The sequence below is a fragment of the Buteo buteo genome, chromosome 2, assembly GCF_964188355.1.
Source record: "Buteo buteo chromosome 2, bButBut1.hap1.1, whole genome shotgun sequence".
Taxonomy (NCBI): Eukaryota; Metazoa; Chordata; class Aves; order Accipitriformes; family Accipitridae; genus Buteo; species Buteo buteo.
In genome coordinates, this window is record NC_134172.1 from 6,126,662 (window position 1) to 6,144,972 (window position 18,311).

The following is an 18,311-nucleotide window of genomic DNA, read 5'->3' on the forward strand; positions in this document are numbered from 1 at the left end:
GGTCTGCTCCATAACCTTCCCTGGCACCAAGGTCAGACTGACAGGCCTGTAGTTCCCTGGATCCTCCTTCTAGCCCTTCTTGCAGATGGGTGTCACATCTGCTAACTTCCAGTCAGCTGGGACCTCCCCAGTTAGCCAGGACCGCTGATAAATCATGGAAAGAGGGTGGCTAGGTGAGCACTTCTGCCAGCTCCCTTAGTACCCTTGGGTGGATCCCATCTGGCCCCACGGACTTGTGTGTGTCAAAGTCATGTAGCAGGTTGTAGCCATTTCCCCTTGGATTATGGGGGCTTCTTTCTGCTCCCTGTCTTCCAGCTCAGGGGGCTGGGTAAATATTAATAAAATAAATATTTCAAATAAATATTTGAATAAAAATATTTAACTTCAACCCATTCAGCTCAGAAATAGCTTCTCATGTTATGTACATTAGTAGTATCACCTAACTACATGTTGGTGCTAGCTTTTTTTCCCCTCCTATTTTGTATATTTGACAGTATTTTGTAGAGTTATTTTGTATTTTTTTTGCTGAATGACTCACTTGAATATTTGAAAACTGGGGTGTATGACTTCAGACATTGACTAGAGAAACTTCAGTGCAGGTGTAGTAGTTGAAACCATCCTAAGCTTCTAGAAAATAAATCTCACTGTCATCTTCTCAAATGATGGGTCTGAAACAATGCTTCTCGGGTCACTTTAGCAAAAGTTTCTTCATCTTGCTCTGTAAGCCTAGGATAAGCTTTTGAACTAGAGAAGTGTGCAACTAACTCCACCGAGCCCAACCATTTCCACTAGCTTTATCGTGAGAATTGCAACTCCTCTTGCAAGGCTGGTTCCTTGACCTTTTTCTCACTTCCAGCTTGGAGGCCTGCATAGTGCTGATGGCTTGTTGGTAACCAGCCAATCTATTGATTTTAACTTATTTACATGTTGGCTGCCCTTATGAGGAACTTGAAATCACCTGTATTTTGGGCAGAGCTACTGCTATAATGTCAGTATATGGCCTTAAAAAGGGAGGAGAACATCAGTGTGGGTGCAGCTTGATTTGTATAGTGTCAATCCTCAGAGCTTGGATTACTCTGCACACTTGTTCTAGTTGACAAAATAACTGGGAATACTTGGGGCAATTCCAAATTACTGCCTAGTTAACACAGAGCTAGGGAAACTTCCCCTTTCTGGATTTATTCTCTGACACTGGAGAAACACTTTTTTTTTTTTTTTTTTTGAGAGAGAGAGAGAGTTTGAAAACTTATCAGTAATGCTTTGTTTGATGTCATAATATTTTCCAGGATCCCTGCTTGAGTTACAGTCGAGACAAGAAATGGAATCAAGTTCTGGATGATAACACAGAGGACTGTTGCTAAATCTTAGGCCTGTCTTTAGGAAGACTTGATTTTCCTGGCACCCTAGTGAAAATGAATTGAAAGCTGAAAAAAACCAAACCCTGTTTTCTTGCTTTTTAAAAAAACGTTTTGGATTCTCTGTTCTTGGCTTAATACTGAGGACTGTAAAATGCCAGAAGATGATGTGGAAAAATCTGGCTAAACCTGTTGGCTTTTTCCACAAGAGCTTGACAATGACCATAAAACATGTGTCTTTGAAATTCTTTAGAGAATTTTAGCCGTTCTCTTGGGGACAATGAAATTTCATGCCAGCTTAAGTCTGTCTTAAAGGTTTTTTAATGTCTCATGTGCTCATGTGTCATTAAGCAATAGCCTCTCTCTTCTTGGAGGGATATATAACAGGTCATTAAAGATACAATGGCTGTTTGTGTGTAGAAAAGAATCCCTTGCCAGCTTAGTGCAAGTAGTTTTGCTGTGTGTATAAGAAGTGTATCTATGGGAAGGTTTCCACAACATGAGGAAATAGCATTTCAGGGGTGCAGGAGAGGCAGCAGCAATGTTCTTCGCCTTTTTCAGGAGAGTACACAACCTCTTTGAAGAAAATGCACAGCTGACTTAGCTAGTATTTTTCACAGTGGTTTTCTGTCAGAACCAAGTCAGGATTAGGCTAATCCTTGAACCTCCAAATGTTGTTTCTGTTTGTCCTCATTTTTGTGTCATTTTTTTGTATGTACGCTGGGAAAAAAATCAAACTATGGACCGTCTTTTCATTATCAATGTACCATAAATGTAAAGACCACACTGGAATATTTCTGGAAAAATAATCATTGCTTCAGAACCAGCCTCTTGGTGATGTGAATGATGACCTGCTTTTCATTTAATATTCACTCTGAATGGGCTTCTATGTTATACAGGCTGATAATTGACCCTTGTGCAGCTCTGGCATTAAGTAGGGTACTTTCAGTAAAGTAGTGCTATGAAATCTCACTGCTGCTTACTCTGTTGTATATGCTGAAGACTAGGGTCATATGATAAAAGATGGACTAGTAGCAGTGTAACCCCACCAGCCCCCCCTAACATTTCTGTGAGCCAGTGTTAAATTTTCTCACTTAAAGTGAATCATTTGGGGTCTGGGGGAATTGCTAAAACAGACGGAAGGAATTTGAGAATGACCTGTCACTGCTTTTTATGCAGGAGGATACCTTGAGAGGTATTTTTGAGCTGTTTTCACTTTATACTTTTTTCATGGCTATACTTCAGAAATCTCATTTTAGATTTCATAGGCAAATTCTACACGACAATCTTGAAGATGGGCGAAGAAATTTGTGTATTGGAGTTTTCTGACTGAAGAGCTTTTTCATTCATTTTTAATGAGGCTATTTCCAGTTGTTTTTAGGCTGAGTGATTTATGTAACAAGAGACACTTTTAAAACTGCTTCTCATTTCTTTCAGCTTACTTATCAGTAATAAAGTGGCTAGTTTTGTGGTCATCTGTCATCCAGTGGGAAAAATAATGATCTGAGTTTCTCAACAGGAAAAACTTTTGAGCTGTTTTTATAAACCGGAAAGGAAAAAAAATTAACAGGCTGCAGCCTAGCTCTTCCATTCCATCTAACTATTCAGGGAGCATGGACTGAGACTTGTACATCCCAGTAAGCACATATGAAACTTTTTTGATGTCCATTCTGCGTGTTGATTGTGGCTCTTGCGCTTGAGACTTTCTTCTGGGTAAAAGTTCAGGATCTTTCTGCTTCTCTTCCATCAGTGTCAGTCTATGCTGGCGTGTGTTTTCAGGCTGAAACTAGTTTTAATTTCAGCCTACTTACACTGACCTTATTACTTTGATAAACAGCCCACAAGACAGATTGGTCTGTAATGCAAGCCTTTTTTTTGTTGTTATTGTTGTAAGTGCAATTTAATCTATTTTCTGGTTGCAGTTGTTTTGTTGAAATCTTAACCTAGTCTTATATGCAAGTATTTTAGAAATGCCTCTAAGGGAAAATACTCTAAATCCATGAAGCGTTATTGTCTGATAACAGTGCCTTGCTCCTCTGAGCAGCCAGCCAGTACGCTCAAAGGTAGCTTACTTGCCTGACGGGCATTGTTGCTGAAACTGAACTATTTGTCTCTGCTTTGCAAGTACTGTCTTGGTGGAAGATACTGTTTTCCATCTTTGAAAGCCATCAGCAGCAAGGAGGTAATGTACTGGTGAGCTGTTGGGGAGTAACACATAAAAAGCTAATCTGCATCAGAGCCAAGTCAGACAGGCTGGTTGAAGTCACTGCCGAAAGCAGTTTGCACTGGCAGATTTGACACTGAAGCAGATGTAGAGCGTAGTTGTTGCTGATGGCAGAAATGTGGCTGTGATGATGTCCAGCTGGTAGTGACAAGAGGTGCTGGTGTGTCCAGTTACTCTGGCACCCTCATTCAGATCTGGTGATATGTGCCTGAGTCAGATTTGTGAACTATCTGCTGTTTCTGTTCCCTTTGGTAGAAATTTCAGATCCTTTCCTCCAATGACGAAATCGCTTTGTAGGGATCTAAGCGTAGCAATGTCAACTTGGCACCCCAGCCTTTTGGTCCAGTGTTACTCCAAACTAAACTCCCAATGGCTATTTCTAGACAACTGCTGACCTGCTCTTTGTCCCGCTGGCATTTCCTTGTCGTGAATTTTACTCATGCCTTTTTAAAACCATCTGAAGCCCAGTCCCGCTTTCTAACTCCTGGGGCTTTTTAGTAGGAAGAAGAGCAGCTGTCCTTTTGTTCTTGTGCTTTTTCTGATTGTGACCTGTTTGCTCCTCTAAATTCTCACTGGTTTTAACAAGAGCTCTCATTTCACAGGTGACCCAAGGCCATGGCTAACTCTAGAAAACAGTTGCTTCTATGAAACAGCTGTCTGTGGTGGCTTCCTACACCACACAACAATTTTTACAGTCCTAGCCTACAGCAGTTGAGACCTCCAAAATATTTTTAAATTCTGTAAATCTTTTAAATATTGAAACATTTCCAGATAGGGCTCTTGGATCTTCTGCCTTCTTGAAGACTCCTAATTAAATCTAAGGAGATTACTGTATTGAAATAGTTAAACCTTTTATTTTCCAAAATTTTTTCAGGTTATGTAATCAAGCTCTTACTTCAACCTTTGATCTTGATTATCTGATGAAGTGCTTGGCCAGCAGTTCAGTCAGACCATAAGGGAGGTATGGCAAGTCTTAGGTCTCCACCAGGGAGATAGGACATCTTGTTCTACTTCTGCCATGTTAATCTGTGATCTGGCCACTCCTAATTCAGCAATGAGTTATGATCAAAGCGTAAGCCACAGGTTCATAGAAATCCTTGTGTTTATGTTGAATTATTTTTTAGGAGAACACTATGCTATTTGAGTACATCTGGAGTGGTTTTAATTTTATTTGTAGAGACACAATTTCAAACAGTTAAAGATGGGCTAAGTCAGAAGCAGGAGATGGTAGGGACTGTACGTGATTGCAGAATGCGGAGTGTGTAGATACATTGCAACTCCCAGCTATAATAGGAAAAGCATGAAAAAAATAGTTTGTCTTCAGATTTTCTCTGATAAATGTCTCAGTCTCAACTGCAATAAACTGTTTTGCCCCCTTTATTGTATCATCTTTCTTCCTGCCTTAATCTTGTCATATTTCTTATGCATCCATGCAAGTGCTCTAGAGGGAAGGAGGCAAGAAACGGAAGTTTCCTTAACTCTCCCTCTGTACTGAGGTGGTTTATCCAGGGTTAAGAAACTTTAAAAGCAGAAACTCCAGCAATCTCCTTAGATGTCTTTTCCTCTGTTTTGTATAACTTGTTCTTTCCTTTACTTCGGTGCTCTTTTGCTGTATCTGTATTCCTCAGCCCCAGAAGTACTGAATCCAAGCAGCTGTTCCTTCTTTTGCGTTTTCTTCCTCTGTTTGTCAGAGGCTGACAAGATGCAGATTTAATTCTTGGCTCTGATGGCAAATCAGGCTCACCGAAACTGCTGGCTTCTGCTGAAATCTCTTAAAAGAAGCAGCAATGAATCCTGCCAACTCCCAGTTCTCAAAGATGCAGCATGTTCAGCATCAGTGTCCATCAGGTTTGGGACAGATCTTGATTCTCACAAAATTGTGTAGTGATCCCCAGTACTGTTTTCCAGCCTGTTTATACCAGGCCTCTAAATGGCAAATCAATGTGGGTACTGTTACCTGCTTTTTTTTGTTGGAAATTTAGAGTATTAAATTTTCTTGTTCTGCTTGCCAGAGAAATTTAAAGGAGTTTTCTTTGCATTTAACTTATCCTGTATCTTTGTCCTGTCACTTAGGTTATAGTATAACATGAAAGATGTGGTTCCCACAGCAACTAGCTCTGCTGTACATTTCTTTTGCCTCTGGGGGCATGTAAAATTCCAGCCATAATAGCCCTGCATTTATCTGTAATCTTGTTCTAAACAAGCTTTCCTTTTTGCTTGGGTTTTCGTACCCTTCTCCATGTCAGCCCCATGCTCTGAAGCATTAAGCAGCATGGCTGATGACTGTCACGTGGATACTTTCTTCCTCTCCTGAGGAGGAACATCAGAAGCAGGCTTCCTAAAAGCCATTACGTGTGCTTGTTGATGTAGGTGAGGTCAAAGAAACGAGCTCTGGATTTGGAACAGGAAGCATCGATGTTTGCAGTGGCTTGCTGTTGAAACTGAATCAGTGGAACAATTAGGACTTCTTGCCCAGAGGGTGTGATTACACAAAAATTTTCTCCAGCAGCAAAGCTGGTTTAAGAAGTTGCTGGCTGCTTGGTCTCCACCCTGCCTGGAAAACTGGATTACCAATTTCTGCAGTGATCTCATTTACAGTATGGCTTCGTAAGCAGATGCATTGGCACAGCAGGGAGGTGGTGAACCATGGAACTCTTTTTAATCTCATTTGCTGTTGAAGAAAACACTGGAGTAGCTCATAGTACAGGGTGTTGAAGGAGACAGTTTTACTGGGTACATGTGTGGAGCGCAAGACAGGACTATATTTACTAGGTTTCAAGACAGTCCATTGGAAATGGTCTGCCTGATGTCAATATACAAACCCTGAATATCCCGTTCTTGCAAATTCAGGATATTGGCCTGCCCGTAGGTTTCTTGTGTCTTCATTGCTCAGATGCTGCCGTCGTGGGTGGAAATCAACTACTTGCTTCTGGAAAGTTGGAACTGGCTTCTGCGGATTGAGTCAGGCCTAATCGGATATTCTCTAGCCATGTAAAAATGGGAAAGGGGAACTGTGAGGCTTCCTGCTCTTCACTGCTGGGGTGCAGCGGAGGGAGCAGTGGGATGTCTGTTCCGTTTGTGCAGCCAGATGGACATCAGTCTGTTGGCTGCAGAACTGGTGTGAGCAGTAAGGACTCGAGAAAAAGTTGCTCACTGCATGTTTGTCTTTGACCCGCAGTAGTTACAGGTTGAGTTTTATCAGGTGAGGGTAAGTCTATGTACACCTACATCCTGGTGATTTCAGCTGTCATGAGGAGCTATTACATTAGCAGCTTTCAGAGCAGTCTAGGAAGCTGGTGAGTTTGAGCAGAAAACCACTTAACTTCCAATTGCTGTAAAGTTTGAACTGAGAGATTGTGATTTACTAAGTAGATGTAATACGGTTTGTGATTGGTGTCAGAATATACTGAGACCCTTTAATTAATGATGAATGATAATAATGCTAAATGCTTTATCAGATTGCATAATATCTTGTAGGCTTCCTGTTGGTGTGCTGTACAGTGTATATTTGATGGGCAGGAATTTGTTTATAGCCACATTTTTTCTGCATCAATCTCTAAATGTCCTCTCCTTTCTTCTGTGTTCTGTTTGGCTTTGAGATCAGTTGCTCATGACCAGATTTCTTTAAACATCCTTATTAATGACAGCATTATTTATATTTACATTTAGACTCCAGTTATGGCTCTTCTCTCTGTCTTGTGTTTTCCTGATATGCTTCCCCTTCTGGGCTTAGAAGAGCTTTCCAGTCAGCCTCAGCCAAACTTAATTTGTTTTTCTCTCTCACTTACACAGAACAGGAGGGTCTGCCTATCTGTAGCTTCTACTCATGCATTTCTAATGTGAAAAATCAGGAGGGAACTGTTGTAATCAAACCTAGTGCCATATATAATACACACCAGAGTACTTTACAGCGTTACCTAAAATGAAGGTTTTATTCTAGGGAGGAGTCAAATGGTTTTTTAAAAAAATTTTTTAAAAGACATGGTAACGGATTTTTTTTTTCCTCTTGAAAATCTTATAACTGTTCTCTAATATGGAGTTGAGTGCCTTATTTTCAGTGTGAACCTCATCTTCTGGCCACTAGATTATGGAAGACTTTTTGTCTTACACAATGAGATGGAACAGTTTGCACGTGGAGCACAAATCCATACCATATTGAAACTGAATTTAAGCAGAGATCTAACTATGTTCAGATGTACTCTCACTTCCCCAGTTATTCTTAAACTGGTTTGGAAGCTGGCTCAGAAACTTGCTGTATCTGGAATCATCATGTTTTGAAACAGTATGATCAGTCTGTAAAGCACATGCTCTTGTGTAGATGGGATCTTGGTTCCAGTTCAGCTGAATTCGTTTCCAGTTAATTTCTAGCAGTTAATGTATTGCTGGGTCAGGAACAGGCCACTTTGTGCAGAACGGTCGTTTTTCCCCTTAGGCAAAGGATAGGGCTCTGATCTGCTAATCTATTATTTGAGTGTAACACAGTTGTTGTAAGTGAGAAAATTTTTCTATATCCTAAGGCAGTAGAGGTTTTACCCTAGTAAGTGTGTCACATGCTTAACTGAGAACCTTGGGAACGACTCTGCATTGAATTTATCAGACTGATGCTGAAATCCCATCTCTATCTTCTAGCAGAAAGTGTTTTCCTCAATAGTGAAATTCCCATGACTTCTGCTTTCAAAGTAGCTTTGTGCTTAGCTGTGGGTTTCTGTTTGGGGGTCTGGGTATTGGATCTGGGGATCTGACATGGGTTGTTCCATGTCAGGCTTTCTGAGCCAGAATGCCAGAAGACTTTGAATGCAGCACGACGCAGTGTGTGGAAATGCACTTGGCTTCGTTCTTTGTATTCCATGGTGCTGTGCTTTATGAAGTCGCAATTGAGTTGGGAGTCAGTACCAACTCCCAAACTTACTGATTTGTGAGGTGGAAAAAATCACGACTTTGCTACTGGCACTGCAACACAATAAAACTTCCCCCCCGCTGTGCAAACTAAGAGGGGATGATCCAAATAACACATTCTTCACCAGGAAGGTGGCTCTTGGGTTGCTTTTCTGCTGTTTCCTGAACTAAGCATTTTGCTGATAGCCTTTTTGCTGTTCTCCTTTCTGTAGAAGACTGACAAATTCCTCCACTTCTTTGAACATCTCAATGTGAAAGTGGTTTTTAAAAGATGTGCTTAAAAAGTGCTAGGCTAGACTGGGAGCAGATATAGAATAGGTGTGAATCAGCCTTTTCACGACGAAGGCTGGCTCTGTGCTTGACCTCTTGTCTGTCTAACCCCCACCCCCTTTTCTGGGTTAAATACAATCTCTAACATGGCTAAATACAGGATTTTTTGACTGAATGAATTTGAGCACCATATGATCTGCCTCCTCATGTTCCCTGAGCCCTTTGCAGGAGAAGGGAAATGTTTGTGAACAAAGTCTGCTAACAGAGTTGTGGGTGGAAAGAGGACAAAACGAGTACGTGGAGAACCACATATTTTCACTGGACTTCTAAAACAAGTGACAGTTTGTTCTTCAGATAAAGGCACATTTGAGAGGAAAAACCTGAACAGTGAAAGTAGAGTGGTTTTTTGGTGGCTTTTTTCTTAGGTGTCACAAAAATTCTTGTCCAAAATAAGAAGCAACAAGGCTTGTAAGCACGTACTTTTCAAATACGAATGCGTCACAGGCTGAATCCCAGGTGAGTCCTCGTGACACAAAACAGAGGATCCTTTTCTCGGACTTGAGAACGTAAAGGTGAGATTTTAGTGAAGAGGACCATACTCTGATGTCCGGGGTTTTACAGTTTCATTCGGTAGAGATAATCTTGGTCCCATGCAGGAAGCCTAGCGTATGTCAAAACAACCTGAGTTACGACTGGGTGAAACCTTTGGCTAAGTAGCTAAGATGCGTGTCAAAACTCACGGAAGATGAGTGTGTTTCTATGCTTGGATAGGGTAAAGGAAGGCTGAACACTGCTAAGAGCATTCTTGCATAAAATGTTGGGGGAATGTTATGCAACTTCATTTCTATTTTTCTTAATTTTCCTTGTTTTTTTCTATTTTGTTACTGTCTGTGTGTTAAGATTGTGTCTTCTGCAAATACCTTTAACCAGGCAAAGGTTTTTTGGGAAGAGGAAGGTAAGAGGAAGCTGGAGGTGCCATTCAGGGCAGTCAGAGAGCTGGTCTAATCACTTGCTGCTGACAAAGGGGGTTTCCTCCCCCATTCATGAATGTGTTCTCCCTCCTTCTTACCCTCCTTTTCCTCTTCATTGGCTCTGAAACGCATCTGTTCGGAGGTTATGCTCACTACCAACCAAACATCGCCTGCCTCTCCCCACCCTCGTTTATTTTTTTTGGTGGATTTAGTGGGTGGCTTGGTGTACAGTGTGAGGACTGGTGCTGGTGGGCCAGAGAAGATGGGAAGTGTGCGGCTGGGCAGAGTGGGGAATAGTGGTTCTCCTGACTGCAGCAAGCTGTTAGATGAACTCAGCACGTAGCGTTTCCCACAAACCAAGGGACACCGTGCACCCATGTAATTGTTTCCTGTGCAGTTTGAATTGTGCAAAACAAGCCTTTCCACATAGTGTTCGTATTCAAACCTTGCAAGCCTTTTTGCTTTCACGTGAGAATCCAAAAATAAAATGCTAAGCAAAAACCTATCCGTGCAATTGTTTTGGCCTAGAAATTCAAATAGGATAGTTAATAAAATAAATTTTAAAGGGGGAACGGTTTTTTGTCTTCCTGAACCTGAAGGATGAAAAGAAGAAAAAACCTAACCCGAAAACCTGCACTATATTTTTCTGTTTGCTTCAAAAATTTACAAGGTGGAACTTGTGATTTCCCCATTGACCAAATTCATGAGAGTAAGTTTCTCAGCTTTTGCTGTTCTTCACATACAAAAAAATGTTTTCTCTTTTACAGTTTTTTCTGATTGTGAGTTAGGAAGAATGAACTTTTCCAAACTTTTTAAAAACTTTTAACTCAGCTTTTCTAAACTGGCTGAGTTAGTACTGAATTATTCTTTTCCTGGAAGCTTACTGTTCAAAGACAATCAAAGCTGGAATTTGTTTTGCAGTCATGTCTGCTTTTCTCATTCCTTAAGAACTTCCCAGTACTGCTGACATTACTTTGTGCCCATAGCTGTAAAAATCCTACTAGCTGACTTACCCAGTCATTAAATCATAGAAACCCAAGTTCGAAGGGGCTAAATAGCACGGGCCTGGAAACAGGCTTAGACATCCCATACCGGAGTGATAAAAAATACAGTTCTAAGACGACTGTCTTCAGTCCAGATGCAAATATCAAGAATATATTACCCAATATATCATGAAAACAGGACCTTGCATGGGAGGCGTGTTACTAGTCATTGATTCTGTTTATTCCTGAGTGCAATTCAAAGGTGGTTTGCTCTAAAGCGTGGTTGGTCATGCAAGATGATGTAATTCACACCATGGTTGGGAGAGAGACTAAGCGTGATGTTTCTAGGGAAGGATCTAAGCTGTTCCAGTTTTGTACACAGTGAAGAAGTGACTTGCTGTCAGAATTCAGCCTCATTTGTTCTCTATTTAATTATTTCCACTTTTTTGTGTTAGGGCTGTGTCATCCCTTAACATATTAGATTTTTCCTGCTATTCCTCTGCACAGAGTTTGTAAGAGCTAAAAAAGAGAGTCTAATTTTATCAAGCTTGTTGCCTTCGGCTTGTGGGTCCTGGCAGCGCCCTACTTTTTCCATTTCCCCCTCCTGCTTCTCCAGTACTCAGTACTAAAACAGCTGTAGCATCGGTATCTACTTAAAAACCTTCCAAGAGTCCTGTGTATGTATACTTTACATTTTGGCTTGTTCAAATAACTTCTCGGTTACTTGTGATCACAGGGATTTTACAGCCCACCTTGAAGATCTGCACCCCGTAAGACTCATGCGTGAGGCATGCATCGTTGCCGCTGCTTTCCTGCAGCAAAGACTTCAGCTGCTGACTTTGATCGTGACCATTGTTGCTTCCTCTCCCAATGAATTCCTTGGACTTGTGTATTAAGTGATTATAAAGTACACTTAGCTGTGAATCAGTTCTTCTAGTTTAAACTAATGTGTTTAACTCTTTTCTTTCTAGGCTCTGTTTTGGATATTATAAAGCATATTGTGGCCAAAGGAGAACACAAGACTGGTGTCCTGGATGAAGCCTGTATAGCCACAATCCTTAAGGAGGTGCTGGAGGGGCTGGACTACCTGCATAAAAACGGACAAATCCACAGGTATTTTTCATTTTTCTCATCTTTGTCCTGAAATATGTGTCACTGAGAGTAGCTGAGCACATGCAGTCTCATCCCCCAACCACCTCTGAGGGCATGGAAGGAGGAAAGTAAAGGTGGGAGCTTAATCAAAACTCAGAATTTAAATGTCTATATAGTTGCTGCTGCTTTAGGAAATACTATGACTACGCCAAGTTTGGGTAAACTTTGGGGTATTGAATGTTCTGATATAGAGAACCTCTTCCTAAATGTCAACATCCAGCTGTGAAGTATAGTTGTTGGAGCTGGAAAACTTCAGCTGGTTTTGTTTCTTGCAGAGCTATAAATGACCAAAAGCACTGCATAGGAAGTGTTGAGCAATTTAATAAGGAGCCCTTCAAGCCATTCTTGCCTTTTTTATTATTTTTTTTTAAGGCTAGCTGCAAGATCAACATCATGAAATTTGAATTTGGGTAGTTTAATTTAAAAAAAAAAAAAGATGGAAACAAAATTAATGGAAAAACCTCTGTAGGCAAAACCCAGTTAACTAATGGCCTGTGATTTGATGGATCACTGAAATGTGTGGGTTTCTGTGCTGCTGTGTTGTTTGGGAGATATTTTTAAATCATGTTTTCCTCTCCCGTGTTGTCAAGGTGTGGTGTAGTTCAGAAAGAGAGGATACTAAGTCAGTATGTTCTGCTGTTAAAAAGAATGAGATTTGCAATCCTAAATATGTGCTGAAAATAGAGTATACTACTTGCGGGTAATATACATCATCCCAGCCACAGACTGCTGCTGGGAACAACAGCCTCTTCTTTCTTGGGAATTCTGTGAGCTTGGCTGTCTTCTGGTACAATGCCATTAAAAGCATTGCTGCTGCTGTGCTGGAGTAAGTTTCTGTCCTCTTATGACAGCTGCAGAAGAAGAGGTAACTCTTTTTGCCAAAATGTTATTTTAATTAGAAAATCCAAGAAATATTTATTTCATATTTTTAGTCAAACTGACTGGCTTTCATAGGTTATTTTGGGTTAAAAAGAAAAAAATAGTTGGAAACAGTTGGTGGAATTCTTTTCCCTGAAAGAAGTCTCAGATTTCGGTTTCCAGTCTCCATTAAAATTCCGATTTAACAAGAATGGTTGTCTTCATTGAAGGCAGTTTTGATTTCATAGCTAGTTGCTTAACTTTGTTTTTTAGAGATAAGACTTCAGGCAGCTCTGGGAATTTAGAGTAAAGTAATAGACCAACTTAACTTGCTGAGTATGTGGTAATTTTTCACCCTTGCCATAAGTCATTGACAAAACCATGTTCATCTGTGACTTGCAGTTGATTTGCTTGGCTGATTTGGTTCATCTTCTGGTCTAATGAAATGAAAATATGTATGTTAAAGCAGCAGTAACCTGTTAACATTTCAGTTTTTCTGAAGATGTCACAGTGATTTCTATATTGAAAGAGAGGTGGTTCTCCATTTGACTTGCTGTAGTGAAAAAGCAAAACTGGTAATTGTGGTAAAGATTATAGAGGATATATTCATGCGTGGGGTGTGGCTTTTTTACTGCACTCAGCAAAAATATGATGTTCACAGAAAGTTCAAACTGCTTGGTCTGAAGAAAATGTGATTCATATTGAATCATTCGGAAGCGGACTGAACCAAACCTGCTGTGACCATTCTTGTCCTGCTCATTGAAGCATTTTGCCCATATTTAGGGAACTTCAGCAAAGAAATCAAAGCTGTGTCATTGCTGCAGCTTAACGTTGCGGTCGTGTGTCAGCTACTTTGCATTTGTTGCATCCCTAAATTTTGGGGCTGCTCTGACAATTGTGTAATGATTTATCAGAAAAATGCATTTGGGTTACCTCATTGTGTTGGGGCATGGTGGTCTGGGAAATTTGGAGAAGTGGTAATATTCATGAAACAAAGTTGTGTAGTTTCCTACCTGCGATGCAAAGGATAGGTTTTTAACTGTTGGCAGAAAGGAAGCTTACATGCCTTTGAGGGATGAAACATGTTTCCTTAATGGAGTTAATCATGCTGTCTTGCATATTTTATCCAGATGTGTGTACACTGAGAAATACACAGTTTAAAGTTGTAGTGCAGATGGGACCTTTCCTCATGCATAGGAATATCTGTATGGTTTTCCCATTTTGCTTAATGCTAGGGGTCATATTATTGGTCATGCGTAATGGGAAAGGCAGGTGGAAATCTTGCAGTTGTGCCAGAGATGCTCTGAGAGGAAGTGTTTAAAATAACTAAACTTTGGTCCCCTGTGTCATCTTAAAGTATCTGGCTCTAAAGGAAACTGCATCAGGTGATGGCTGAACTGCTGAATATAATGTCTGCAATGTGGGGCAGCTGCGATTGGGGTGAACTTCAGGCTAAAGCAAGATCAGCTGTAAAGGGTCAAAATTGAAGGGCTTAGGTTAGACCTGGAACAGCCAACCCAAAGCAAGCAGCAATCCAGCAGAGCAAAGTGTTCAGCTGGTTACACAAAATATCCCAACTCCATTTGTATTACACCTAGGAGAAAACAGTGAAGTTGGAGTGAAGTTGGAGACACAGTATGGGTGAATGAATGTAATTAGCACATCTGAAGTTGGACAACCAGGCTGATGGCAAAGCCTGAAGGATGAATATCTGGACCCAGATGTAATTTTGTGGGTGCTGTTGACCTGAAGCAGAGACAGCTTGCTACTGCTGTAAGTCATCAGTGAGTTCAGAGAATATATGTCTGACAGTGGAGCTGCTCGATACTTTTAAATTATGCATCATCTTAAATGGGTAAATTAAGTTAACACGTGGAAGACTGGCTTAATGAAATTCTGCTGCTGCTGAATCTTACTCTCTGTAAGCCTGCCTTGAACTTAATGCCACTTCCAATTAAGGTTTGGGGAGCTGGCTTCGTGTGGAAGTGTAAATCCCTGCTTTGGACAGGAGAGTAGTTTGACAGTATTCTCTAGAGGAGATTAGAAAGCCAAATATCTAGTGGAGGCTTAAATTATAATTTTTTTTGTTTACTTTCCTAATTAACAGCCAGAGCAAGGCTGAGACTTGAATAGATGCCATTGTTCAGCCACAAATGCTTAGGTCTTCCACAATGTCCAAAGTGATTTTTTTTGCATTTGTCTTGCAAGGGCTGTTGGGGACAGAGTCTGAGGCCTTATGGAAAAGACAAAGAAGAAGGCAGAATCAGTTTATTTTCATGAAAAACTCTATACCAAGGTAATGATTACAAATGACTTCTGTCCTCCTCCAAAATCACCACTGCCTCCTGTATCTCAGAGTTGGCAGCTCTCTGCCTTCATTGCCATGTGCCTGTCCCTGGCCGTCTCTCCTGTGGCAGCTGCCACCGTCCCCATTGTGGTTTTCTGTGTAGCATGGTGATCCCAATGACAATTTGAAATCCTAGTGATCCGGCTCATGTTAAGTGAGTTAAATACCTGGGCACCAGCCAGTGTGCTGAGGACAGAGGGCCAGACTCGGAAACCTTCGGATGAAGCTGTCCTGCAGGAATCTGCTCGGACACATTTTTTTTTATGGAAGTCAAGCAAGACTGACGTGCTGCGAGGGGTTGCTCCTGGGCTAATCTTGTCTGGGTGAGACAAAGGGTATGTTGCACCTCTTTCCCATTTGGACTCTGATTTCTCTGTGTATTTGGGGATTAGCAGGAGTTTGATGAATGACTTGAAAATAAAACTAAAGCAAAACCAACCCAAGGGGTTTTATTGCTTAAAAAGACTTGTTGGAGGGAAGTTCAAGGCTTTTTCAGGTGGTGCTCTTTATGGCAGTCTGACAAATAAATCATGCTGATTAACTGTTACAAGGTCTCTCTGTCTTTCTCCCTATTTTTATCTCTGAGCTTATCTTCTGTTCATGATTAGCTGTTGTGTAACTGAATATTTCAGTTAGTCCAGGTGAAATGATATGCTGCTCAAATATAATCAGATTCTCCTATTGCAGGATAATAAATGTGATACTCGTATGCTTTTTTGTAAAAACAAAAAAGCTTAGGAAGTGGTTTAGGGTTGCGTGCACTTGAAATATTGGTGTGGCAGTGATCTAGCTGTTAATTTGTTTGCTGCTCTGCTTAGGGGGTGGGAGGTGCAATAGCATGTTTGATATGCCGAGTTAGATCAGCTTGTGCCCCCATACAGAATGTTTCGGGGGTTTTTTGGTGTCTTTTCAAAATCAGTTTTCTGAGTGTGGGGCAGCAGGGTGCTGTGGCAGCTGTTTGAATGTTGCTTTGAAGACACCCTGGAAACAATATTCTTGCTGTGTTTTTATGCTACATATATTAGCTTATTTTTTTGGACCTTAGGATGGTTTTGACACAGGATCAAAGTTTAATTGTCTGCCTCTTCTACCTATATTAAGAGAAAATAATTTCTGAAAAAAGATTGCCTCTATGTGAGCACATACACATCACCAACACTTGGGGGGGGGGTTGCAGAAGCGCTCCTCCAGTAGCGAGTTTCGGATTTAAGAGGAAGGAGCTGATGGATATATTTTGGCAGAACTCAGCTGTACTACAGGATTCAAGCTTAATTTTCATGTAGCTGATTAATGTATTGATAGCTGTGCTGGCAGCTATTGTGGTTAAACTGGATTCCAGTATGCCTCTGATTATTTTGATGACTGAAATACTGTACTTTTTTGTTTCTGTAGCAATACTGTAGGAGAACTTCATAGCCCTCCTGTCCACAGGGCTATAATCTTGTTTTGGGGAGTGCATTTTGGAACTGAAGTTTAGTAGGGGAGGACTGAGGAATGGATAATGGGATGTGGACCCTTTCATCTCTAATTGCCAGTTTGATTTTAAGACAGGAGACTAGTAATTTGAAAGCTAGCTATTGCTCAGCTGTGGGAAGTGGAATTTGTACTCAAGAGAAGTGTACTTTGGTCTCTTCTCCCTCATAGAACAGCATGGGCACAAGTAACCTTTAGAGGTAGTTAAGATAAATTTTAGAGCTTTCACTTGTAAACAGTAGCCAGAACAATAGAAATGTTACTCTTGGATGTCTTGGTGGTAAGGAAGAAAAGATGCTGCTCTAGATGGTACTGGGCAATTTGTTCCCCCAAATAAACACCTTGCTGTGCAGCGCCAAGGGCACAAGGACCAATGAATCTCCACTCTGTACGCAGCAGTCAGACTGGGGCATATTGTGGTGGCTTAGCGAACCAGCATGTTCTCCTGGTGGCTGTTTCTTCCACTGCATCATCCAGAAACTCATTGTTTAACAAAAAAAAAAGTTTCCCAGTGGTTACAGAGAGAAAATATGAACCAGATGTAAATCCCAGATCTGCAGACAGCCAGAAACAATAGCTCCTGTGGAGACAGTTTTCCTCGAAGTGGATAAAGACAGTGTCTGCTCTAAAGCCTAAAAACCTGGCAATTAAAACTCTGATGGTAAATATCACTGCTGATGAAAGCACAGGAGTGCTGGGGGCCCTCCAGTGGCTTCAGGCTAATGTCAGTACTCCAATTCTCAGGGGCTCCGTGTGTTACAAGGGTCCATGTAGTGGCTTGCAAAGTGATGCCTGAAGCTGAGCGCTTGCTGTGTGACTGTTGCATTCGGGTGTCCGTCCCCATGTCATTCTCCTCGGACCCAGGTGCTGTCTCTGGACTTTGGCACTGGATGTCCTGCAGTTACTCAAAGTAACTTCAATTTAGTCCAAGGGAAAAACAACTTTTTGGTACAACTACTATGTACCACGTTAAAAAGGAGATGAGTTTTTAGGTTTTTCTCCCCACTTTGTTATGTGGAGATGAGAAGCAGGAAAAATATCATGAAGAGCAGGAGATAGAGGTCGGGGTGATCTCTGAAAGGTTCAAGAGCAATGACAGGTTTTGGTCAGTGATCCATGACCGAGTTGTGCACTAAAGTAATATGGTTTCTAGCAATTGCCAAGTTGTCAGGAGTATTTGGATTTGATGTGTTTCCAGGGGAATAATCTTCATTCACTGCAGCATTAATTGTATCAGGTGAAAATATAACAGACTGTTAGCTTTCAACTTTGAAGAGACCAAGTGCCATTTGGACATACAGACAACCGCTCTGTTTGTGACATCCTTCTCATGTCGCTGCTTTTATCTGGTGTCGATTACTGGGACTAGATCAGCCAGTATAGGCTCTTGCAGCATCTTTCCAGCAGTAGAGTAATTGTTCAAAGCACTGGTGTTCAGCCTTTCTACTGTGATACATCAAGTGAATAACCCACTGCAAAAAGATAGCTTTGAATATTGTCCCCTGTTGTAATGCACCAGATTTTCTGGCCTTCGTAGATCCTAAAAGCTGCATATGTGGAGATGCCTTAAGCATTTATTCAGACCACTGCAGTCTTTTCATTCATGCCTTATGCTAAAGCATGAGAAAAAGGTCACTTGCTAAATTCGTGTGGTAACATATAAAGCAGTCTTGAAAACTTTGTGAGGCTGCATCAGAAATTATTTTTGCATGTTTACTAAATCAAATTATATCCTGTCTTGCAGGGTTCTTATAAAACTGTTAAAAGTAAAGCTTAATACTT

General features: G+C 41.0%; 1 protein-coding gene across 1 annotated transcript in view; it reads left to right on the forward strand.

Moving 5' to 3' along the window:
• The window catches only part of OXSR1 (oxidative stress responsive kinase 1), a 93,984-nt gene that overhangs the window by 31,708 nt on the left and 43,965 nt on the right, over positions 1 to 18,311 (forward strand). Inside the window, exon 4 of the mRNA XM_075044606.1 lies at positions 11,671 to 11,812. Coding sequence (XP_074900707.1) covers positions 11,671 to 11,812 — 142 coding nt within the window. The remainder of the gene's footprint in view (positions 1 to 11,670; positions 11,813 to 18,311) is intronic.